General features: G+C 51.0%; 1 protein-coding gene across 5 annotated transcripts in view; it reads right to left on the reverse strand.

The window, feature by feature from the left end:
• Positions 1 to 26,485, reverse strand: part of TBC1D2B (TBC1 domain family member 2B) — a 63,203-nt gene that overhangs the window by 22,253 nt on the left and 14,465 nt on the right. For 4 of the 5 annotated variants that reach the window (XR_011997136.1, XM_072737508.1, XM_072737510.1 and 1 more), the window contains exons 2-4: positions 24,525 to 24,678; positions 18,638 to 18,803; positions 2,306 to 2,469 (exon numbers count right to left, since the gene is read on the reverse strand). Coding sequence is in view for 4 of the 5 variants with exons in the window: in XM_072737508.1 (XP_072593609.1) it covers positions 2,306 to 2,469; positions 18,638 to 18,803; positions 24,525 to 24,678 (484 nt within the window). In the remaining variant the exon portion in view is untranslated. Of the gene's footprint in view, positions 1 to 2,305; positions 2,470 to 18,637; positions 18,804 to 22,633; positions 23,301 to 24,524; positions 24,679 to 26,485 lie in introns of those variants that run through there. The other variant, XM_072737509.1, reaches the window with a different exon arrangement.

Below are 26,485 nucleotides of genomic sequence, written 5' to 3' on the forward strand. Positions count from 1 at the left end.
GTCCTGCTACGGACCAGACATTTAGGACAGGGCCACACGACAGCTCGCTCGAGACCCAGAAGGTCAGTTCACAGCATCAACTCCCCATTTCTGGACCAAAGAGGACAGAGACATAGGCTAGGGAGGAGCGCAGTTGCTCTGAGCTCCCGCAAACACAGAGCCCTTCCCAGAGCCCCCGCCTGCCATCAGACAGGTTCCCAGGGTGGGACGCACAGATACTTTGGGATCTGTGGCCGCCTCCTGCTCGTCTTTCTCAGTAAGGAGAGAAAGCCAAGCCCCGCTTTGAATGTACATTTTCTTCATTGTGAACACATGCTTGAACTACATTCTCTACCTTAAAAATGGGTCTTTAAGGGATCCCTGGGCTGTGCAGCGGTTTGGCGCCTGCCTTTGGCCCAGGGCGCAATCCTGAGACCCGGGATCGAATCCCACATCGGGCTCCGGTGCATGGAGCCTGCTTCTGTCTCTGCCCCTCCCTCTCTCTCTCTGTGTGACTATCATAAATAAATAAATTAAAAAAAAAATGGGTCAAAAAAAAAAATGGGTCTTTAAAATACTGATGGATCCAAATAAATCCATCAGTATTGTGGATGGATTCAGATTTATGTTTAGAATATGAGGCAACATGAAACAGAACACATGATACAGATTCCATAAAGCTGGAAAACAGGCAGACACTTTCCTGTCCTTATGTCAGGACAGTGGCTGCCTGGGAGGGAAGATGACCAATGGGGATGGGGGCCAGGGTATGGGAGATGGGGGGACAGGGATGGGGGATGGGGGACAGGGGATGGGGGACAGGGATGGGGGATAGAAGATGGGGCGGGATGAGTGATGGGGGACAGGGATGGGGGATGGAGGATGGGGGATGGGGGACGGGGTTGTGGTGATGCCTGCAGCTGGTATGGGCAGGGTCCAGGGATCAGAGAGATCGAGTCCATGGATGCCCTATGGCTGCATGTCTGGGACTTTCCTCCTCCCTCCCCCTCTCCCCCTCTCCCACTCAGCCTTGCAGACCTCTCCTTCCCGACCCGACTCACCCACCCTTCCATTTCTCTCCTGGAGCCTCTACCAGAAGTTGGGGCTAACGTGGTGAATCCTCCAGAACCCAAGTCCCTCTGCTCTGGGGCGTTCCTGCTCATGTGTGCCCTTTCCAGGGTCCCACAGGGCTGCGGCTCCCACACGACGACCCTGCGAGCACAGGGAAGCTCCCCAGGACAGCAAGTCAGGCCATCCTCTGGGGTACAGGGGTACAGGATGAGTCCTTTCTGTAGTTAACACACGCCCTCCCAAATAAGCATACCCTACAGCCCTGACTTTTCCTGCTAGCCCACCTGAGAATCAAGCATGAGGCAGGATTTCAAAATGATTGTCATTTTACACTGAAACATCAATATTCCCTCACGGGTCCCTGGACAAGCATCACAAGTGTTTGTACAGACGGGGCTGGGCTGATGACGCTTGAACCCTGATCCTCTCAATATCAGGGAGCCAGACATGAGGGGCACCTGCCCTAAACACCCACCAAAGAGTGTCCTTGTCCTGATTAAGTCAGCCCTGAATCTGGGCAGGCCTCGGCCCCGCAACCACATAAGGGGCACATGAGGGCAAGAAGGGACCCACAAAAACACAATTCTCAGACTCCTCAGCATGGCTACTGTTCCTGCCACACACGTGCCAAGGCAGAGGGAAGACAAGGATGGGTTGCTGTTCAGAGGTGAAGAGGCTGACGCACATCAGCAAGCAAACCTGCCTGCAGGCCTTGTTAGTACCTCACCTGACTGGGGACATGAGCATGCAGCTATGGAAAGAGTGCGGGCTCTGATGATTAGATTAGATTTACTACCACTGCTTCTCAGTACAATCATGACGCTGCCGTAATTTAAAATGAGTTGTTATCTCTTAGAGATAGATCTAAAATAAAATATTGAGATGCAACAGATGTCTAGAATGTACGACCCCACAGACAGTGAACACAGGCTCCACCAGGACCCCAACCTCACTGTTCTACTTTCATGTTCCTTACAGGTTTCTGTAAATAAAAGGTTTCTTTAAAAAAAAAAAAAAAATCGATCTATCCACAAAGAGTACTATGCTGTCTGGATGCTCTATGTCCCAAGAGGCTTTAAGAGCCACAGGACCGATGGTCACTCTGCAGGCCCTTGGGGCTCATCCCCAACAGAGAAGATGTGAATCCCCAACGGGCCTCCTGCTTCCAGAAAAGCCTGGTACCTTGGGGTCTCAGGCACCGCAGGGGCCACAGAGAGAAGGATGGGCGACAGGAAGCATGTCCCCATGTCCATACCTCTGCTTCCTTCCGGGGCTGGCTTCTTCCGCTCTTCTTGTGCCATCGACTCCTCCAGCTCCTTGGGGTTTGGGTCTAAAAGCTCCCAGTCCTCGTTGGTATAAAACACACTCTTCCGACTGTCGCCATGTCCTCTCCCAGGACGGAAAGACGACATTGAATTTCTGTTAGGAGAAATGAAACGAGTTCTTTAAAAAGCTGTAAGATAAAATGTAATTTCTCATAAATAGGACTGGCAAAAATTAACAGTTATGATAACATCAAATATTGGGGAGGAAGTGGTTGGAGGGGACGCCAGCTGGCACTGCTCGCAGGAGTCACACAGGGGACATTTGGCAATACCCAGTTCAGGTGAAGGGAAGGCCACTTCAAGACCCAGCATGTCCCAAACAAAACCTTGGGCATCGGCATGAGGGCACAGAGGGCAGCACCCACCGCTGCAGCATTCGCACCCGGACCAGGTGGACGTGGTGGCCCAGCACCCAGTGCCCACCAAGTGCCCACCTCCCGCCAGGTGCTCGGGAGCCACAGAGTCCAAGACACATTCCTATCCCTGGGGACACGCTGGCACAGTCCACGTGTCATGGGGATCAGGGTTTTGAGATGATGAATGAAAGAAGAAAATAGAAAAATGATGTGTGTGACACGACAGCATTTCAAATCTCTGAGGTAATACTGGTAAGAGAGGCCGTACCCACACGTGTGGTAAGACTATGAACACTGGGATGCAGGACCTCGCCACCTCCGGGAAGCCAAGGCAATGAGGCAGGTGCGCGGCCTGTGGCAGGAGCACGATGCCCCCACTGCTTAACCTGTGCAGTGGAGCAGCCGGTAGTCGACCCCAAGTGAGGGGTTTACCCGCAGAAATGAGAAGATGTGTGTGCGTGCGGGGCCTGCCAGTGGCCAGTCACAGCTGCCTGATTCTTCACAGCCACAAACGCATCCCCAGTGAGTGGGTGGCCCAGCTATGACGTGCCCATGTGTACTGGACGCTATTCGGCAATGAGAGGGATGAACCATAAGACATGTAGAGGAGCCCACAAAGATGGCGCTTTTTCTCAAGAAGACAAGCATGAGACCACACACAGCACTACCCTGTTCACATAGCAACAGCAGGCAGACCAGGGGTGGCCACAGGGGGATGGAAACGCCCGACATCTCCATCACGGAGGTATCTACACGACCATGAATGGTTTTGGAAATTCATAGGCCTGAACACCTAACACGAGTTTCCTGCAGGTGATTACACCTCGATGAGGTGGTTAAAGCCAAGGGGAGGGAGAAACGTGCACCATGTGGGATTCCCTGAGGTGGACAAGCAGCGGGGAACAGAGTGAGGCTGTGGGAGGCAGACCAATGACAGCCTCACCGAAAGCCGTCCTTTCTCAACACTGGTGGGTTCACGAAGCACATTGTTTTCACCTGATTTGAACCATATTAAAGTGCTCTAGATAGAAGACTGCAGGGAAACTATTAACACCGTTAGGTTGGTTAGGTTCCCACCACTGCCTCCTGCAGAGCCCTGGGGGCCTGGACTTACACCTGCCCATGAGTTCTTGGTGCGTGTACTTGGGGCCACGCGGGGGCTGGCAGACAGATGGCGTATGGCACCGTCCACATGCTGCCTGTCCCCGAAGGTCTCTCCCACTGGCGACTGTGGCATGTCCTCGCAGATGCCCGCTAGCACGCAACAAGCAGGGTGTTTTACAAGGATGGCAGTTGTGCAGGAAGCTGTGCAAACAGCTGCTCGGGAAGAAAAGGACACGCCCACACATGCCTGATACACTTTTTTGGCACACCGGCTGCTTAGGTGGCTGTGCACGGGCACGCGGCCCCCACGGCAGCTCCAGCTGCCACTCACAGACAGCACTGCGGGCTGGAGGTGTCACCAGCTCTCCGCCCTGGTTCTCAAAGGGGTGAGTGCAGGAAGGAACCAAGAGCTGGGAAGAGCAGACGGGGATGCTGCCAGGAACAGCTGTTTACACAACTTAGGAGTTTCCCCACTTCTGCCCCGTGGCCAGGCTGCTTGCACAAAGCAGAGCTCGCCCTCTGCTCCACAAGGAGGCACCACGTGCCAAGCCCCAGGTGAGGAAGCAGACTCAAAGCAAAAACTCAGTAAGCGAAACACCACGGAGCACATCACTGGCTCAGAGCTTCTGCAGGGACGGAGGCCACTGAGCACACCGTCCTCAAGCCTCACATCCCACCTGCTCCACGCACACCACTGAGCTCACGGCTGTTTAAACGGGGCCCTCCTGGCAGAGGCTCAGGGCCCTTCTCAGACCATGCTCGCTCCTCCAAGACCCACTCAAGTGACAAACCTGAGCCAGACCTCTGTGCCCCTGAGCACTGTGCCACTCTGCTTCAATGATGGACCTAAACAGACAGAAGCTAGTAGGCAGCCGACGGCAACTTGAGAACCACACATTCGGCCCCAAGTGTCTGTAAACGCCAGTCATCTATACAAGAACAGCTGCTTCCAAACTTATGTATTTCATATCAGTTTCTCCATGCACATTTATGATGTGTGACCAACACAGGCCATGCTGGGGTCACCAGTAGGGCACAGCCCCTCTGATTGACCACAGCCATCCCCCAGCAACAATGAGCTCTTCAGATATAGTCTCACAAGGATGCAGACACACTGTCTAAAATGGTAAAAATGCAGAAATAATTGGAATGGGCCTGTGGAGGAGATTTAGGGCCTCAAGATGGGGAGCATCACCGTGTCCTCAGGGGCGGGCTGGTGTGCAAGCACCACAGCCCCAGGGCTCCAGAAGCATCCGGTTGATACCCTAACATTAGTCCCTGGGACTGATTTTGGACTTCGGGCTCCAAGTACAGGAGGAGAACTCAGGTCGCTCCCCGGCTCTGCTGTGCGGCAATTTGCTGCAGCAGCCAGAGCGAAGAGCCACGGGCTGTGAAAAACCCCTTCTCATTACAGTGCACAGTTGGGCCAGCGTACGAGTCTGGGATGTCACATCTATGGTTAAAGCAGCTTCAGTGCCGACAGAGTGACATGGAAAAGGCCCTCTGCTGCGTGCCCGTCCACCTAATGTGGACAAATAATTCTGCCCTACTTCTGTGTCCATACTCATCTCAGCAAAGTTCAACACTCAAAACCCCCTTGAAGTAAAGATCGTGTCATTGGCGAATGCCCAGGCAGGTGTGGCCCCACCAGTTCCCCACAGCCCGACACCTGCACCCACCCCTCCGCCCCGGGCCCCCACCTCCCCTGGCACCCAGTACCCGAGCTTCTGGCCATGCAGACTTGGCGACTCAGGGAAACCTGTGGTCAGTGCCGCACACCCACCTTTCCCTCTGCAGCCCCTCCGTGTGCTAAGACCTAAGTGAAGACCCGTCGTCCTGCAGAGCCTCCCCTATCACACCTTAGCACACCAGGGCGGTGGGCAGTGATCACTGGCTTGGCCCCTAATTGCACCCATGGCCTCATGCGTGACACCCCACCCGCCACTGCCCTGCCCAAGGGCCACAAGCGGCCAGCTCTGACCTGCAGGCACCTCAGCCCCACCCTGTATGGGGGACACAGGGAAACACAGTGGTTGAGAGTCTGCCTTGGGCCCAGGGCATGACCCTGGAGTCCTGGGATCAAGTCCAATATCAGGCTCCCTACAGGAAGCCTGCTTCTCCCTCTGCCTGTGTCTCTGCCTTTCTGTGTCCCATGAATAAATAAATAAAATCTTAAAAAAAAAAAAAAGGCCAAGCACAGCGATGGCCCCAAGAGCACCTGCCAGCCCTGGGGCAGATGGCCGCTCACACGGAGCAGGACAGGTGCAGGGGCCAAGCACTTCTGCCCCTGGAGGGTCCTGGGTCCCGTCACTTGTGAGTCCTTCCCCAACCAGGCTGAGGCAACCCACACATGCCCAGGGCTGTGTGAGGTGCTGGGGACATACGGGCTCTAGCAGGAGGTAGGCCACAGGCCTGAATGCAGAGGAACATAAGGTTGACCAGTAGTAGGACAGCTGTGGAGGAGAAGCTCAGGGTGGGGGCAGAGTGAGGCTGCTCTGAGGCATGGCTGGGACTCCTAGGAGAGAGAACGCACCCAGTAGGGGGACGGCATGAGGCAGGGGGGTGGAGGGCACCTGTGTCTGTAGAATGGAAAGCAGCCCAGCAGCCCAGCGACAGTAATGAGCCCACTGGACCTCCAAGCCCATGTTTACAACATGGCCTTCAGCTGATGGTGATGATGAGCCTCTGAAAGGCTTGAGGTGGTGGGAAGAAGGGATTCGGGTCACTGAGAGTAGGGTCCCTGCGATGGAAGGGTCCAGGACCTGCAAACGATGCAGACAAGGTACCCCTCCCAGCTCCCAACTCTAAATACAATAGGAAACATGGGCAGTTACACCCCTGGATGAGGCACTGACATCCCCTGAGGTCATCTCGGGCACTCCAGGTGACTGACCACACTTTCTGGCCAGGCCTAATGGCCTATAGCAGTTTTGGTGGCGTGACATCACGAGGCTCTGGCCCTTGTGATGCATGGCCCTGGACATGGAGTGCAGGGATGGCTGAGGTCAAGAGAGCTGCTGGACGGGCATACTGAGCAGGCCCTCACACTCCACAAGGCCTGTCAGCTCCCACCCTACAAACAGTGCACCCCACATTGTAACATCCATTAAAAACTGAAGTTTTAGCAGTTTTTCCAAGTCCTATACTGAGGCTTTAGCACTTTGTCTTTTCTGCACAGAGCTGTGCCCGCAAGGAAAACCACAAATAAACACGTCACAGCTCTGGGAATGGCCTCCGCAGATGCATCGAACCTCTGCATGCAGGGTTCCAGCTGGCAGAAAACTGAAACATCCCTCCAGGATGGCTAGCCGCGCACACAAGTCACTATTCCCACCAGGTCCAAGGCTCAAGCAGGAAGCGAGACCAAAGGGTCAGGGCAGGGCCTGGCAGGACGCGCATGCACTCCCAGCTAGCTTGGTCTCCTTGGCCACCACCTGCACCACACCCACTGGCTCAGCAGACACTGTCATGAGAGCAACGGCCATGTCCACAGGACCAGCTCCCTTTGCCACCATGTCCTGAGTACTCACAAGGAGTACAGACACTGAGCCGGGCCTTGCACCCACCAGCGGGAGGGCACATACACACATGTGCACACACACACACCCGTTTACTAATGGGGAATGTCAAGCCCAGAGAGGTTTGGTCACTGGCTCAGCACCACACAGCTGACAAGCGGCAGGGCCATGATTCCCAAGCCCAGGCTGGGCATAGAGAGCAGCGGCTGGGGTGGGACCAGCTGTACAGGAGGGACAGCAGGACCTGGGAGCTGCCAGTCACACAGCAGGCAGAGCTCAGAACCCATCAGCAGACCCAGCATCCATGCCGGCAGAGCCGTGGGACACTGCTCATGGTGGTCACACCACCTGCAGCACCATGATAGCCCACACACAACTCCCACACACCACCCCGTCTCGCTCACACACGCCTGCCCCCAACCCACGTGCATGCAGACCAGCCTGAACCTCTCAGGAGGACAATTCTCTGACCCAAAGTGACCTGGACTGCTGGTGGATTAATGGAAAGCTTGGTAAAAGCAGGAAACCATCTCAGAATAACTACAGGTTGCCTCTACAGGTGTCAGTACCTGTGCTGCCAACGCCTCGTCCTCGAGCCGAGGCTGCCAACCGCGCTCCCTGGCATTCCTCCCAGGTGAACTGCACCCACCAGACATCAGCTCACTCGTCCAAACCTGTTTCATCTATGTACAGGGTCCACAGGTTGTTCTCAACTTTTCCCCAAGCACATCACCTACAACCTCACAGTGACTTTTCAGTGACTTGCTTTTATCAAATTTCCCCCAAGTGCTCAACTTATTTTTCACAGAAAAAAGGACAATTCCTTTTGGTCCAGATGGGCTTCCTCCATGTTTTGCTGACAGGACAACAAGGACACAGGTGTGGCTGGCGAGGAGCAAACCACTAGGAGGGGAGAGGCTGGCAGGAGCACGACGGGCTCGTGTGCATCATGCGTGGGATTGAAAACGTCTTTCCCTGGGGCGCCGGGGGCAGGGATGCAGGGTGAAAGCACAGCAGAGTATGACCTGACTACCTGAGGCCTGACTGCACCTAAACGAGATACTGTTTCAAATTTATGCAAACACATCATTTCTGAGCTGTCAGTTCATAACCGGAACACTGCTGCACTATCCACGATTGCTGAAGGAGCTTCCTTCCCGTGCCCAAAGCATCCCATTTAAACCTTCACATAAGTAAGAAGACAACACATGAACCCAAGATCCACGGGCCAGGAAGCGAGCACTAGGGTTTCTCCAAGAGAGTTTCCACAGACAACAGCTCTGTTGTTTGTTTCCCTGACGACAGCACGGGTGTGGCCGTGTCCAGGGCTCCCCAAGGGCAGCTCAGACGCAGCACCCCACACTGCCTGCCTGGGCTCCCAGGATATGTGATCACCACCCAGTTTCCCAGTCGAGAACAGATGCATAGGATGTGAAGAAACCTGCCCACACTAGCTGTCATAGAGTGGGGACCACGCTCACTCGGGCTGTATGGCTCTCGCAAGGCCACCTCACAGAGGTGCAAGCGGCAAATGGCAGCCCCCACTGACAACTCGCCGAACGTCATCATCATGAGCAGGAGACGTGTGCATGCTTTCCTAGACACAACCACCCACAGTCAAGGACACGGAAGCACCTGGGGGACAGATCCATTGCCCCTGTGCTCCACTTTAACTCTTAGCTGAGTCAGGTATGAAAATCTGGCAAATCAACAGTTTCCCAATTTTGTTCTTATGATGGGCACTGGGGTGAGGGTAGGGACACCCCCAGCTCCAACCAGGGGACCCTGAGTGCCCTGCTGCATGCCTGCTATGACCTGAGTCACCTTCCTGCTCTAACCTTAACTACTTAGCCTGTAATACAGAGAGACAGTGTCTCAGCAGCTCCCAAACATCTCCTGGAGCATGGAGCCCCGGCCCCTGTACCTGCCCAGGTGCTGGATGAGTGGACAAGCTGGTCAGGGCATCAGCAGAGAACCCCCAGTGCATGAAGATCCTGGTGGAGCAAGGATCCCGTGGCCACACACAGTGGTTCTGGGAGTCAGAACATGGGGACACGGGGGCCTACAGGACAGACTACAGACCACGGAGACCCCTGCAGGTGGAAGAGGGCCAGGGACGCTCCCAATGCGGGATGACAGCACGGGCAGAGAAGAGCAGGATGTGCAGCATATGGCTGGACAAGCAAAGGCGAGTCCCCTGAGGGCCAGGTGCCCTGCCACACCCCATTCAGCTTCTGTGCAAACTGTGGCTATATTTTAACAACTGACAACACACGGAGGAGTCTGAATCCCACCATAAAGGTGAAGGAAGGATGGGGCCACGTGTGAAAAAACGTGTCCCCACACATGCACGGTCCCCGCAGCCACCAACTGCATGTGGCCCAGGTGCCCCGCGGGAAATCAGGGAGCTCCAGCCGCCTCCCCACAGCACCATCTACACTGAGCCGAGTCCCTAGGGCTCCGCAGCTGCCACCATAAAGGGTTGCTCCAAAGAGGAGGAGAAACACCTTGACTCCAGAGCTCCCCCAGCTCAGCAGGAAGGAGGCAGCAGGGCATTCAGGTTCCTGTCCCACAATGAGGAGCTTGGGAGTAGCCCCTCAATCCCAAAGGCAAGTAGAGAGCTGAACTTCGGAAAAGACAACACATCCCCTCGGATCCTCAAGGGACGGGGGACATGGGGCAAAGCGCTGCCCCCAGATGGGAGTGACAGGCAGCAAGCATGGGAGGCCTGGCTTCCTACAGGGGAGACTCAGCGGCACCGTGGCACCAGAGCAGGACCCCGACCTGTAACAGGCAGTCGCTGGAGGCTCGTGCAGACCCCCCCAAGGTGCTGTGAGGTTTCCTCCAGGAGTTCCAATAGGCTTTGCCAGAGAATTTGGGGGAAAGTCCCTTCAGGCTTCTGGCAGGGAGACAGGAAGGGAGCAGTTTTAAATTCTCCAGAGCACCCTGCTGTTAACAAGGTTGTGCCCTTGGAGGACCTGGTTAGCCAGAGCCCACCCTGCTAGGGTGATAGCAGAGCCCCACTGACCTGGGTGTGGGGACCCCCAACCCTGGTCCCTCCTGCTGTCCTGCCTACGGGGAAGGAAGAGATGGAGAAACCCTTGTGGGTCTTCACTAGTCACAGGACCACAGAACCCGAGGCCCTCCCCACCACCTCCTCAGGGGCCAGCCTATAGCATTCCTTCTCCCAGTATGTCCTGTCCAGCCGTCTAGAAAAAGGAACAAGGCAAAACAACATGATGTGGAGAGAGAGAAAGCAGCAGATACAGACGAGGCAGAGATGTGGGAATTATCAGACCAGGAATGTAAAATGACTCTCGTTAACATGCTAAGAGCTCTAAGGATACAGCATCCAGTATGCAAGGTCAGATGGGCAATGTAAACAGAGAGACAAAGACCTCAAGAGAGAACCCCCCCCCAAAAAAATGACAGAAATTAAAAGAAGAGAAATGAGAAGCACCCCTGCTGGGCTTGTCGTTAGAACAGACATAGCTGAGGAAAGACTGTGAGCTGGAGGGCACATCTGCAGAATCTTCCAGCACCAAAGAGCACAACTGACAGACTGCGTTAGCGGAAGTGGAGAGAAAGAATAGACCATCCAAGGAGTGAGTGACAAGTACCGAACACGCACCATCCATCTGCACCAGGAGGAGATGGAGAGGAGAGGGATACATATTCAAATCAAGGAGGGTATTTTTCAAAAGTGACGTCAGGCACCAAACCACAGCTCCACGAAGCTCAGAGAGACCAAGCAAAATAGAGGCTCAAAACCTCATAACCTAGCACACCATCTCCTAATTACAGAAAAATCAAAGGTGAAGAATAAATCTGGAGGGAAGTCCGAGGAAAATAAACACCTGACCTCCAGAGGAACAAAGATAAGAGCTGCATCAGCGTCTTCTCGGAAACTGTACAAGATGTGTGCAGAGAGAAACCAGCACGGGGGAACCCTGCACTCTGCAAAATCAGCCTTCAAGAGTGAAGGAGAAAGAGGCTTCCGCAGATAAACAGGGAGGGAGCTGGTTGGTAGCAGACCTGCAAGAGTGATAAGTTCTTTAGAAAGAAGATGATGACCCAGGTCAGATAGATCCACCAAGAAGAAAGGACAAATCTGGAACACAGGAAGGGTTAGTAAAATACAGATTTCTCGTTTTTACCTGATATAACAGGTAACAGCTTGATCAAAATAATAATGCCAATGACGTGTTTGCTTACATGTGTGCACTGTGTACATGCTCCCGTGCGCCCCATGGGTAGATGACACGTGCTCCCTATCACATGACACACACTCCCACGCTCCCCACACACACACACACACAACACACACTCCTCCACTCCCCCACGTGAACACGACATACACTCCCATGCACCCCCTCACTTACATGACAACAGCGATACGGAGGCAGAAGCTGTGATGACTTTGCTATTACAAGGTTCCCACCCACCTGTAGAGCAGCACAGTATGGTTTTTGTTGTTGTTGTTGCTGTTGTTTTAGGATTTTATTTATTTATTAATGAGAGAGAGAGAGAGAGAGAGAGAGGCAGAGACACAGGCAGAGGGAGAAGCAGGCTCCATGCAGGGAGCCTGACGTGGGACTCGATCCCGGGACCCCAGGATCACACCCTGGGCCAAAGCAGGTGCTAAATCACTGAGCCACCCAGGGATCCCCAGCACAGTGTGATTTTTAAAGTGAACTTGGATTAGCGGTAAATGTGTGTTACAAACTCCAGAGCAACTGCTAAAAAAGCTAAAAAAGAAGTATAACTGAATATGCTAATAAGGAGGGAGAAAAAAAAATGAAACCATGTAAAATGGTCAATGAAAACCAGAGAGGCAGGGGCACCCAGCTGGCTCTGTTGCTGGAGCACACGACTCTTGATCACAGGGTCACAATGTTGAGCCCCATGTTGGGCACAGAGATCACTTAAAAAATAAAAGAACATAAAACTACAGGAGGCAGAAAAAGAGTAAGAGACAAATACCAGGAACAGATGACAAGGGCAACAAACAGAAAACAGAAACAAACATATTAATACAACTGCATCAAGAATCACCATGAATGCCAATGGCCCACACGCAGCAGTTAACAGGGGTGGTCAGAGCAGATCAAAACGCAGGGCCCAACTGCATGCTGTCTCCAGAAACCCGCTTTAAATACACATACATATAGATGAAAAATAAAAGGAGAAAAACACACTGTGCCAACCACACTCATCAAAAGCAAGCAGGAGGGATCCCTGGGTGGCGCAGCGGTTTGGCACCTGCCTTTGGCCCAGGGCGCGATCCTGGAGACCCGGGATCGAATCCCATGTCGGGCTCCCGGTGCATGGAGCCTGCTTCTCCCTCTGCCTATGTCTCTGCCTCTCTCTCTCTCTGTATGACTATCATAAATAAATAATAAAAAAAAAACAAAACAAAAAAAACAAAAGCAAGCAGGAGCAGCTGTGTGAATCTCAGAGCAGACTTCAAAGTAAGGGAAGTCATGAAGGATAAAGGTGGCACACAGCAATCCTCAGTGCATATGCCCCAACACCACAGTGTTGACAAAACTGTGGGACAAACAGAAGGACCTACTACCATAGTGTGACACGTCAGCATCTTCTGTCAGAACTGGAAGGACCCAGCAGCAGAAAATCAGTAAGGGCTTAGCTGAACTCAACAACTATCAGTCAACTGGATATAACTGATGTGTAGACAACTTTGTCCAGCAACAGCAGAATGCACATTTCTCTCGAGCTCATACAGAACACTCACCAAGACAGACCACATTCCAGGCCACAAAACACAGCCCCAAAAATTTCACAGAATAGAAATCCTATGCCTGTCTTCAGAACACAGGGGGATTGAACTAGAAATCACTAACAGAAACATAACAAAAACCCCAAAATACATGGAGAATAAACAATGCACTTCTAAAAACACACAGGTCAAAGAAGAAATCTCAAGAGATACTTTAAAATGTTTTAAACTAAATGAAAATGAAAATGCAACTTATCAAAGGTTGTGGGATGCAGCCAAAACAGTGCTCAGAGGTAAGTGTATAGCACTGAATGCACATAGTAGGAAGAAAGAAAGATCTAAAATCAATAATCTATGTTTCCACTTAAGAAACTAAAAAAAGGACAAATTATATTCAAAAATAAGAAAATAATAATTAGAGCAGAAACCAATGAAATTGTCAACATAAAATTAATAGGCACAAAATCTGGTCCTTTGGAAAGATCAATCAATTCAATAAGCCTCTAGCCAGGCTAAGAAAAAAAGAGAAAACACAAAGCACTAATATCAGAAATGAAACAGCTGACATCATTATAGATCCTATGGAAATTAAAAAGATAATAAAGAAATACTATAAACAATTCTGTCCATAAATGTGGTAACTTAGATGAAATGGACCAAATCCTTGAAAGACACAATCCGCCAAAAATTACATGAGGAAAAAAAAAGATGACCTGAATAGTTCTATATCTATTAAAAATACTGAAACAATAATAACCTTCCAAAACAGAAAGCACCAGGCCCAGATGGATCCACTGGTGAATTCTACCTAACATTTAGGGAAGGAATTACACCAATCCTGTCCAATCTCTTTCAGAAGACAGAAGCAGAGGGAATACGTCCTGACTCATTCTATGAGGCCAGGATTCCCCTAATAATACCAAAATCACAAAAAGGCATTGCAAGAAAACTACAGACCAATGTCTCTCATGAACAGATACAAAAATCCTCAAGAAAATATAAGCAAGTCGAATCCAACAATATATGAAAATAATTATACCCCACAACCAAGTAGGATTTATCCTAGATATGCAAGGCTAATTCAACATTTGAAAGATGAATGTAATCCATCATATCAAAATGCTAAAAATTTTAAAAAATCACATAATAGGTTCATATCGACACAGAAAAAGCATTTGACAAAATGCAACACCTGTTCATGATAAAAACTCTCAGTAAACTAGGAATAGAGGGAACTTTCTCAAATTAATAAAAACTCTCTACAAAAATCCTACAGCCAACATCATATTTCATGGTAAGAAACTCAAAGTTTCAGGTACAGGGATCAGGTAGGATCAGGTACAGGGCAGGGACGTTCCTTTTCAACACTGTACCAGAAATCCTTGCTAATATAATAAGGTAAGAAAAAGAAATTAAAGGTACACAAAATGGGAAGAAAGACAAAATTGTTTTGTTTTGTTTTTTATTTATTTATTTATTTATTTATTTATTTATTTATTTATTTATGATAGTCACAGAGAGAGAGAGAGAGAGGCAGAGACACAGGCTGAGGAAGAAGCAGGCTCCATGCACCGGGAGCCCGACGTGGGATTCGATCCCGGGTCTCCAGGATCGCGCCCTGGGCCAAAGGCAGGCGCCAAACCGTTGCGCCACCCAGGGATCCCGACAAAATTGTTTTTATTCAAGATGACATGATCATCTATGTAAAAACTCTGAAAGAATAAACAAAAACTCCTGAAATTAGGTAAGTACAGTCCCATTTTAGGATACAAGGTTAATATACAAAAGCCAAGTGTTTTCCTATATACCAATAAGTAGAATTTGAAATTAAAAACACAGTAATATTTACATGAGCACCCTTGAAAATGAAACAGGTATAAATATAAAAAAACACATATACATACATTATATATATAAGATCTATGTGAGGAATACTATGAAACAGATGAATGAAAGAATGGAAAGACTGTCCATGTTTATGGGTAGGAAGACTTAATTTTGTCAAGATGTCAGTTATTCCAAAATTGATCAACAGATTCAATGCAATTCTAATCAAAATCCCAGCTAGTTATTTTGTAGATACTGACAAAGTGATTCTCAAGTTTACATGGAGAGGCAAAAGACCCAAGATAGCCAACATGATATTGAAAAAGAAGAACAAAGCTGGAGAACTGACATACCTGACTTTAAGACTTAGTATAAAGCTACAGTAATTAAAACCATGATACTGGAGAAAGAACATGTTAATGGAACTGAACAGTGAGCTGAGAAATAAACCCCCATTAATACAGTCCACTGATTTGCAAAGGCAAAACAACAGAGCAAAGACAGTCTCTTTAACAAAAGGTGCTGCAACAACTGGACATCCACATGCAAAATGATGAATCTAGACATAGGCCTTACACTGTTCACAACAATCAACTCAACAATACACCAAAATGTAAAATGCAAAACATCTAAAACTCCCAGAAGATAACATAGGAGAAAATCTAGATGACCCTGGTGTTCTGATGCCTTTTTAGATACAACACCAAAGACACGATTCATGGATGAAATAATGATTAACTGGACTTGCTTTCAAGTCAAAACTTCTGCTTTGGAAAGACAATATCAAGAGAATTAGAAGACAAGCCACAGACTGGGAGAAAATATTAGCAGAAGACACATCTGACAGAGGACTGTTATCCAAAATCTACAAAGATTTCTCAAAACAATAGGAAAACAACTCAGTTAAAAAGTGGCCCAAAGACCTTAATAGACACACCCCATCAAAGAAGATATACGATGCCAACTAAGCATACGAAAAGATGCTCTATATCATACATCATCAGGGAAATGCAAATTAAAACATCAGTGAGCTACCACCACACACCTAGAATGGCCAAAATCTGGAACCCCAACACCACCAAATGCTGGTGAGGATGTGGGACAACAGGCACTCTCATTCACTGATGGTGGGAATGTTGCATGGTGTGGTCACTTTGAGACAGTTTGGAAGCTTCTTACAAAAGTGAACATGCTCTTACATACAATCCCCGACAGTCATACTCCTTGGCATTTACACAAAGGAGTTAAGACTCTTATGCCCATACAAAACCTGCACGTGGATGTCTACAGCAGCTTTGTTCATAATCGCCCAAACTCGGAAGCAATAAAGATGCCCTTCAATAAGTGAATGGATTAATAAACTGTCTATGTCTGGACAATGGGATATCATTCAGCACTAAAAACAGATGAGCTATCAGGATGAAAAGACATGGAGGAACCTTACATGCATATTACTAAGTGAAAGAAACCAATCAGAAAAGACCACTATTCTGTGATTCCAATAAAACTGACATTCAAAACTATGGAGACAATGGACAGATCAGTGATTGTTAGAGGTGGGTCAGGGAGCAAGATAAATAAGCAGAGTATGGAGGATTTTTTAGGGCAATGAAAATACTCCACTGGATACTATTAATAGGTGGACACGCGTCGTTATATGGGTGTCCAGACCCACAGAATGCACAACAGCAAGAGTTACCCTAACGTACATGATGTACTTTGGATCAGGACACTGTGTCGATGCAGGCTCATCCATAGTACAAAATATACCACTCTTGTGACGATGGGGGTAGGGGTGGGGGTGAGGGTGGGGAAAGGATGTATAAAAAAATTTTTCCTCTCGATTTATTGTAACCCTAAAACTGTTCTAAAATTTAAGTATTTACAAAAAGGCAATTTGGGGGCACCCGGGGGGGCTCAGTCGGTTAAGCATCCAACTCTTGATTTTAGTTCAGATCGAGATCTCAGGGTAGAGAGATTGAGCCCCGTGTGAGACTCAATGCTGGGTGCAGAGTCTACTTGAGATTCTTCCTCCCTCTCTGCCCCCCCACCCTGCTTCTGCCTTTCTCAAAAAAAAATTAAAAGAACAAGGTAGTTCTATGCATGTCAGCCTGTGAATACCATCAAGACATAAAAGAAAGAAAACGCAATTAAGTGGACAAAGGATCTAATGGGATGTCTCTTTAAAGATCTACAAACATTTGGGGAATATGAATAATGGTGAAAGGGAATATAAAGGAAGGGAGAAGAAATGTTGGGAAATATCAGGAAGGGAGACAGAACATAAAGACTCCTAACTCGGGGAAACGAACTAGGGGTGGTGGAAGGGGAGGAGGGCGGGTGTTGGAGGGGAATGGGTGACGGGCACTGAGGTGGACACTTGACGGGATGAGCACTGGGTGTTTTTCTGTATGTTGGTAAATTGAACACCAATAAAAATTAATTAAAAAAAATAAAATAAAATAAAATAAAACCAGTAGGGTTTTTCACTAAAAAAAAAAAAAAAAAAAAAAAGATGTACCTAAGTGCCAGCCTCTGCTATTAAACTATTATTCATCTAATGTCAACAACTCTGTATATTGGCAATTTTCTTAACTTGATGATATGTTCATTCATATCTCTGAAATGCATCTTTCAAAATAAAGCAGGCTCTACTTTCAGTGTTCAAATTATCCTAAAAAATAAAAATAAAAAAAATAAAAAAATAAAGATCTACAAACGGCCAATAAGCACACGAAGCTGCGCAGTACCATTAGTCACCAGGGAAATGCAAATCCCAACCATGAGGCTCCACTCCACCACTGGGGATAACGAGAAAACCAAGCACCAGGAGGGTGTGGGAGCTGTAACCTCCACATATGCTGCTGGGGACGCAATGCGAGGTGGCCTCTGAAGAAGGGCATGCACAAACTTAGTGCCCAGCCGGGCAGTGCCACTCCCACTGCAGACCCAAGAGAATCGAAACCTGTCCCCAGTGTTCACAGTAGCACCGTTCATAACAGCCATCATGTGGAGAGGACCCGCATGTGCGCCAACAGAAGGACACACACAGGTGGTCTGCCCACATAGTAGAGCCTTGTTTCCCTGTAACACGACATGAAGCCCTAACCAAGGCTATGACAGGGCTGGACCCTGCTAACAGCAGGTCAGTGAAAGGCGCCAGGTACAAAATCTCCTGGGAGGCCATTTTCAGCATATGTGTAGGACAGGCAAGCCCACAGGGTCAGAAAGCAGATCTGTGGTTGCCAAAGGTGCAGGGAAATGGGAAGGGGATGCTAGCAGGTACTAAGGTTCGGCCATGTGTGCTAAAAACCACCAAACCTTACATTTTAAATGGGTGAACATTATGGTCCGTGAATCATGTCTCCGTAAAATACATAAAGTATTTCCTAAAAACACAGCTCAGGCCCCTCTCGCTTGCTCACACACAAGCAGAGGACAGAAGCCTGAGGTGTGGCCTTGGGGGCCTAGGAAGGGGGCTGGCCCCCTGGGAGCCCCAAGACCTCAGACAGAAGTCTTCCAGGCCAGCTTCTGCTTGGCACAATATGAGGCAAGCAACAGGCATTCCCCACATGCTAAAAAAAAAAAAAAAACACCAACTACCTGAAAGGACCTTGTCAATGACAAATGCAAGGTGCTTTCAGAATTTCATACATAAGATTATAACATCAGAAATAATCAATTTTCAGTTTCATATGTTGCTTTCCAAAGACTCACTTGAGCTCAGTGCCCCACTGTTTGAAAGAGAAATTAATGGAATTTGGGTGCCCTGGGGCTGGCTGATGAGCTGCTTGTGCTCCTACCAGCTCTCCAGGGACGGTTTCCACAGCGAGGACATTTCTGGCTTTTTCTGCAGAAGCATCTGGATGCGGGCAAATTACATCTGAAAGACAGGCAAAAAAACATCAGTTCCTCAACGCTTCCACGTGGGCCTGGGTTCCTACTTGAGGCATGGATTTGATGGGCTATGTAAACACCTGGAGGACACCTGCCACATGGCGTCACCTGGGGTGGCTTCCATGTTCTGCGACCACTTTCACCTAAACTACTTCAATGTTTGGGACATGCTCCAAAGCACCCAGGGTCCCGGCACCAGCCCAGGAACAGGAGAGGCACGGTAGGGTCCCCTCTGCTGTCTCGCAGCTCGGCAGAGCGGCATAATGTGATGGCCAAGGTCTACTCGCCTGCATTGATGGAATGACTCCAGGATAAACCACAGGCCATTATGCAAAGTGCAGATCAGATTATACTAACACTCTTCCTCTAAGAAAAGGGGGAGTAAGAATATTCTGCATGAATATGCTAACATCTGCAGTGGTGACCTCAAGGAAGTAAGTTTGGGTGTCCCAGAGAATGGCTCAGCAAAGCCACAGAAGCACTGGAGCTAAAGCCTGATCAAATTCCAGAATAGCTTTAAAATGTAAGCTTTTGCAATACTGAAGGTTGAAACAGTATGACGTCTAGGATTTGCTTCAAAAGAAGAATATTTGGTTATTTAACAAATAAATAATATTTGCTTCAAAATAACAAAGTGGGTAGGGGTGTCCAGGAAACCTGATGGGTCCATGAGATAGTAATTTCGGGAATCACCCCGTAAACATGGGGGTAATCTTACAGATTCTCTGCATAAAACTTCCCATAGTAAGAAATTAACATTTTGAAAAGATGTCCCCAAAGACAAATGCTTTGAATTCTCCCCAATGGGATACTCTGAGAGTAGGGCACACTTGTGAACAGACGGCAGCTTGCCCTACACTTCCCCTTCACAAAGCGTCTCCACTCTATGGTGTAAACCCTCACTCTCCCCATAAAGGCAAAAGCCGAAAGGCCTGCTGAACGCGGGACATCGGGAAAGAGCGGCTTCCCGTCGGAGGAGTGCCAGATCTGAGCAACTTGGGACAGCATCTGTGGAGGAACAGCACACAGGGATATGGGGTGCAGGCCTGGAAACCAACCCCAAAGATGGGCTCTCTCTGTGTAGGTGGGTCACCAGGGGGCCACGCTGGAAAGAGTACCCTGTGAGCAACACGAAGGGAGGGCCGTGTGTCAGTAGGGGGTACCTGGCTCTGGCCCACAGGGAGGGCGCGCAGCCAGAGCAGGTCCAGAGTGGGAAGAGCAGGAGGGGCACAGGGGAACAGAACAGGGGGCAGCCAGGAGTTACACCTGAGCACGGATGCCCGAATCTTGGCTCGATTTACCAGTGCACGGTGAGCACGGCACCCTCAGCCTACACCAACAGCAAGAACACATCTAGGGAGAAGACATAAGATAAGAGAGCATGATGCAGAGCCTGGGGTTCCAGAAGACGCTGCAGGGACCTTGGACAAGGTAGGGGAAGGCCCCACTCACGCTCCCACTATGGTGGCTCCTCTTTACTCCTCCACAGCCTCAGCGCCCGATATCTCAGTTGGAGTTCCAGGAAACAGAAAACAGGTTCCAACAGAACCGGGGCCAGTCCCCTGGCCCTGGGAAGACGAGCACCACGCCCCAGGGTGGGGCACTGCCACAATGCCTAGCCAATCGCTGGTGCATGAGGGACACCTCCATTCTTTTGGGGATGGGCTAAATCAAGGCTTGGGCTCCCCCAGGGGTGGTCCTCTCAGAGCCTTGCAGCAAAGCAGCACAAGCCAGGCAAGGAAGTGGACGTAGAGCTGGTGTCTGCAGCAAAGCTGGCCCGCCTCCTTCAGTGTGGCTGGGGACAGGTGAGCGGTGGCTGTCAAACACTTGTGCAAAGCGCCTCCAGCCAACAAAACTCCAGACCCTCAGCCGCCCTGAAGCCATACTGGAGCCACTTCCTGAGGAGCTCGAGGCCCAAAGACTGTGTCAGAGAGAAGGGCCGGAGGCGAGGGGGGACGCTGGTGGACACAGCATCTGTAGGTAATCACTCCACACGAAAAAGCAATTTCCCAATTTTGCTATTAGCATCATTTTGCCTCATCTTTGGCTTTTGAACAACAGTAGAGTTCCTTGTTAGGAGCAGAGCAGCTGGCTTCCCCATCCACGACCTCACGTCAGCATTCGGGAGCCACCTGGCGGGGACACCAGCCAGGTGATAGCATAGTTTCCCTGAAGTCCTGATGGGCACCAACCCGATCCCGGGGCTTCAGTGGGAAGGTTCTGGCGTTCAGATGTTCCCTGCTCTGCTCAAATGTTTTGCTTTTGTTCTTCCAAAGATTTTATTTATTTATTTATTCATAAGAGACAGAAAGAGAAAGAGAGAGAGGCAGAGGGAGAAGCAGGCTCCACGCAGGGAGCCCGATGTGGGACTCGATCCCGGGTCTCCAGGATCACGCCCTGGGCCGAAGGCAGCACTAAACCGCTGAGCCACCCGGGCTGCCCATGCTCAAATGTTTTAAATGCCCTCACGGCGACCCTGAAGGATGGATGGATCCAGATTTTCACATTTCCCAGGTTCTGACCAGTGCCGCCTCTCAGTAGGGGTGCTGGGACCCCCGCTCTCCAGACCTGGAGCCCTCCCTACGGGCCATGCTGACCCTCCCAACAGCGACAGTGGAGCTCCCCCTGCTCTTCCACTGTCTCAACCCTGCCAGGACGTTGGGTCATCCATGAAAGGGAGAAAGCCACGGAAAAAGGCCACTCCCATAGGAGACACAGAACACAGCAGAACACGTCCTCTGTGGGAGCTGGAGGACACAGAGATCTTAACAAGAACAAGCTTCTTCTTTCCCCTTTGTCTCAGAGTTTTACTCCAGGTTGTGGAGGGGCGATCAGAGGCATCAGAGAAATCTAAGTGAAAGCAGACTGTGTGCGGAGCACGGAGGCTCTCCCCAGTGGGCCAGTCTACACATCCCGCCGGGCTGCTCCCACCACGGAGGTAAACCTTGTGACCAGCAGCCAGCAGAGAGGGGCTCATACGCACCGGGGACCCAGACTATGAATGAATAAAAGATGGAGGGATGAGGAGCCAGGGTGGCAGGCCCTGTAGGTCCCCAAAGAATTCGTGTGTCTCCCTCTGACCTGCCTCTCCTGCCGTCAACTTCTGGGAGATCCCAAGACAGGGTGGGGCCCACATCTGGCACATGGCTTCCCTCTCCTGCCTCTGCCACCTCCTGCAATCCACTCAGACCCCAGCCTCAGCACCAGTATCATCCCAGTTCACTTGCACCCCATCCTCTCTAATACCCACCCAGCTCACCTGCACCCCATTCTCCCTCACCAGCACCTACCCAGCTCACCTGCACCCCATTCTCCCTCACAGCACCCACCCAGCTCACCTGCACCCTATCAACCTCACCAAAACCCACCCAGCTCACCTGCACCCCATCTACCCTTAGCCAGGCTCTGAGGAGGCCTTCCCAGGCACAGCTAGAAGCCATCCTCACACACACATCGTTTTCCGGGTCTGATGTGAGAAATCACAGCACATCCGGCCAGGAGTCTCAGAGAGCATCCTGTTCACAGATGGGGAAACGGTGTGTCCAAGTCCGGAGAGCTTTGCGCACTGGGACTGGCTGCCTCTCAGGCACAACGCTGGAGTTGTGGATGCCACTTCCAAATGACACATAGCATTTGTGGTACTTTATAATTGGGGTCACACAACAGCACAGCCTCTCTGACCAGCTCACGGGGAGACAGCTTAAACAAGTCCGTGGAGCCACCACAGCTTTGCATCCTGCCCCATGCGGGCCTTGCCCTCTGCCAGCTGCAGTCCCTGCAGAGTCACCAGCTGAGAGAGCAGCCGCCTCACCTCACCTGCCCCGAGGAGGAAGTGTGTGGTCTCCCCTGAAACCGTCTGTTCTGCCATTTTCTGTTAAGAGGCACCAGCCGTACTCAGACGGGTACTTGGGTGTTCCAGACTCTTGTGATGAGTCCTTCTGTGGTCCTCAACTTGCAGGAAGTCTCAAAACACCAGGTGTTGTCATCCCCCGCTGGTTTGCTCATCAGTATACGTGGGAAATGAAGTAAACAGAACTGCATGCAGCTCCTGGGCCAGGGTCATCAGCTCCTTGTGTTGCCTCCTGCCCAACAGCTGGGAAGGCCCCTGCACGTCGTCTTTGTCAAGTACTGCTTCATGGAAACTAGGTCTTCACCGTGCAGGTGCAGAGATGAGCAGGGTGTGCGTGTGTGTGGCAGGGCGAGCCCACAGGGCCCAGTCTGGGGTGCAGAGTTTGTGTGTGCGGCAGGGTGAGCCCACAGGGCCTGGGATGGGTGCAGAGTCCGTGTGTGGGGCAGGGCCTGATGTGGGGTGTGGACACCTGTAGGGTTTCTGTATGAGGCAGGGCAAACCCACAGGGCCCGGTATGGGGTGTGGAGTCCATGTGTGCAGCAAGGCGAACCCTCAGGGCCCAGTGTGGGGTATGGAGACCTGCAAGGTTTCTGTGTGACATAGGGTGAGCCCGCAGGGCCCAATGTGGGATGCAGACTCCATGCAGCAGGGGGAGCCTGCAGGGCCCAGTGCAGGATGCAGAGTCCTGCAGGGTGCAGAGACCCGTAGTTTCTGTGTGAGGCTGGGAGAGCCCACAGGGGCCGGTGTGGGGTGTGGAGTCCATGTGTGTGGCAGGGCAAGCCCACAGGGGCCGGTGTGGGGTGTGGAGACCTGCAGAGTTTCTGTGTGAGGTAGAGTGTGCCCGCAGGAGCCTGGTACAAGATGTGGGTGTGGAGGAGATGGACACCACCAACCATCCCTCTCTGCAGCCTGACTGATGCAAAGCTGCAAATCCTTGTCACGAGATTTCCATGCCTACACGAAAAGCATCAACTCCTGAGAAGGAATGTTAGTAGGCCGGGGTGGTGGTGCCTGCTGGGCTCCAGGGTTCCTGCAGCCCCTCCTTTCACGCAGTGCGAGGACCCTGCCTCCCCACTCCCCTGCCAGCTAGGGGACAGTCCAGCTGAGGAGGCGCAGGCTGAGGGCCCCCAGGGTGGCCCCACAGTGGCCAAGTGGGAGATCTGACCCACGAAGGACTGTGAACAGCACCAGCCCTGGCAAGTGGCTCTGCCCACTGCGTGCTGCCCATCATGAAACCAACACGTTCCCTTTTAGATTTTCTGCTGATGACAACTAAATGTAACCCTAATGGATTCAAAATTGTATCATACTATTATACTTAACACAGTCTGCCATCTGCCCCTCATAACATGACTGCAAGGGGTGGACACACTGTTCACATTCTAGCCCTGACCCCATGCTTGGCTTTTTGATTTTCGAATATAAAGTCACATTATCTCTACTCTGAGACCGTCCAGGAATTACCAGGACTTGTGGAAATGCCACAATCTGGAAAGGGACAAAACCAGGTAGCATCTCCCTCAGGGAGATGATGGAGTGCAGGCTTTGAGAACAGAGGGTGCACACAAGTCTGGGAACGCGTCATGGGGCGCTCCACCTTCAGGGGGGCATAAGGGGTCACCACCGGCGGACCCCAACTTCTTGTCCACTAGGGGCACTGGGCATGGCCCTGGCCGACCCCTGAGGTCATTATCAGGCTTGAGTATGACACAGCACACAGAATCACCAGAAGCTGCGGAACACCCCAATGAAACAGGGTCATAGTAACTCTGGTTCCCAACGTCCATGTGGGCTGCCCTGCCATGGTGAACGGCTGTGCACAAGAAAGTAACATGGGTCCCCCCACTTGTGACTCACCTGAGTTATCTCTGGCTACGAGACCCTTAGAGAAATCCCCCGGGGTCGGGGAGGTCCTGCTGTCCCACCTGACCATGTCCAGACCACTGCAGTACTCCCACCGCTTCTGTTGGAGCTCCTGCAGCCAGTAGGTCATGAGCTGACGATTAGGAGCCTGCAAAGGGGGGGTGGGAGGGAGACAGTGTTACAGAGCCATGGCAGGACAGATGGACACCCTGTCCCATGGCCAGTGGCGGTAAGTCACCATTGGGATGGGCAGCTGCTGCTCATGCAATCCAGCAGAGCAAGTGGCATGAACACCGGGAAGTCATCCTGGTGAGAAATCCTCCCATTTGTGGGACCTGGGATTCTGGGAAGACACAGAACACCTTCCACAGGTGGTTTTAGGAAGGCTGGGCATTCTCGCTGCCCCTGTACATGGCACTTGCACAAAGCCCATCTCGAGAGCTCCCGCCTTGTGCAGTCAGGGGTGGCGTCCCAGCCACGCCATGTCAAATAACCGTATTTCCACCTGTTAGCCTCTGGGAAGGCATCCAAGGATGCTCCAGGCTGGACACCAGAGGAAGGGCACTGGGCACTGTGGAGACCCCCTCCTACTGCTCCTCAACATGGGCACCTTGACAGACCAGCTTTGACAATCCTTGGTTTAAAGGGGAAATCTGGGGGGAAACAGTACCTCATGATCCTCTCTCACTCAATCCCTGAGGCAAAAACAAAGTCACATGTTCTCAATGTCTGACCCATTATTCATGTTACAGAAATCTGGTCAATATGGCAGCAAAACCACCTCAAGGCAATGATTAACTGGGGTTCCTTCCTTCCTTTTTAAAAATCCGGAAAGCACCAAAAGCATCTCGACTTCGATCCCAAGCAGCTAGTGAAAGGATCCAGGGCACATTCTGTCAGCAGGGAGGTGCGGCCACAGGGTGCTGAGACCCCAAAACAAACACGCACAGGCAGTGCCCTGCGGCCGATCACCACAAGTCCAGCCAGCCTCCGCGGGTTCCCTCTGGCACTCCTGCTCGGAGGACCCGCCAAGGGCCAACCTTGCCCCCTCCTGATTAGATCAGCATCACTAACTAGGCTCTTGGTCACCCGGTTCAATCTGGGTTCAACAGGTAAAGTTTGTCCAGATAAGCCCGGCACCACGGCCACTGGACACAGGACATGAGCTGGTGCCACATGAGCTGGTGCAGGAATACTTTGGATACCTCAGATTAACAAATATATTTGTTAAAGTTATCTCACCTACACTGACAAAGCACACAGGTCATGGCTCACACCATGTGACAAACATGCTGCTCTAGACCGCAGTGCCACGAGCAGTCCATGTTGAGCGCCAAGCTTGGTGGGACGTGGCTTTGGGGACAGAAACAGGGCCAAGGGCATCGGGTTCCTGGGGTGTGGTGTGGCTGCCACCTCTCCCCTCCAGGACTGTATGACTGAAGATGATTTCTCTGCTCTTCAGCCACGGAGATGCCGACGGCAGGTGAGCTCATCAGCTGATGGCTCACTGTTTCAGCGCTTCCATTCCCCTCCTCCAACAGAGCAAGCTGACCCTCAAGCACTCTGATATCCTGGAACATTCCATGAGCCACAGCTGGGTGCTGACAAATGAGCTGGTCAGTGCTGAAGCCTGTCACCAGCACACATATCAGCCAAGCACCCAATGGCCAGAGGGATGGGGAGCAGGACTGGGAGACCATCTGCCCCCTACTGCCAATTTACAATGCTCGAATCCCACATTCTGGAGAGCCAGATGGGCATTCCACTCATGCTGGAAGGGGCAGAGCCAACACTTAGCACACAGGAGGTGCCTCTGGGTGACAAGCATCCAGCAAGAGGCCAGGTGACAGCATCTGCAATCTTAAGACACAGGAGGGCCATATCCTCAGTCTTACAGAACACTAGTCTCCCCAACTCCTATACAGCCTTCAAAGACCCATGTAAATATTCCTTCC

The sequence above is a fragment of the Vulpes vulpes genome, chromosome 14 (genome assembly GCF_048418805.1).
Source record: "Vulpes vulpes isolate BD-2025 chromosome 14, VulVul3, whole genome shotgun sequence".
In the NCBI taxonomy this organism is placed as follows: Eukaryota; Metazoa; Chordata; class Mammalia; order Carnivora; family Canidae; genus Vulpes; species Vulpes vulpes.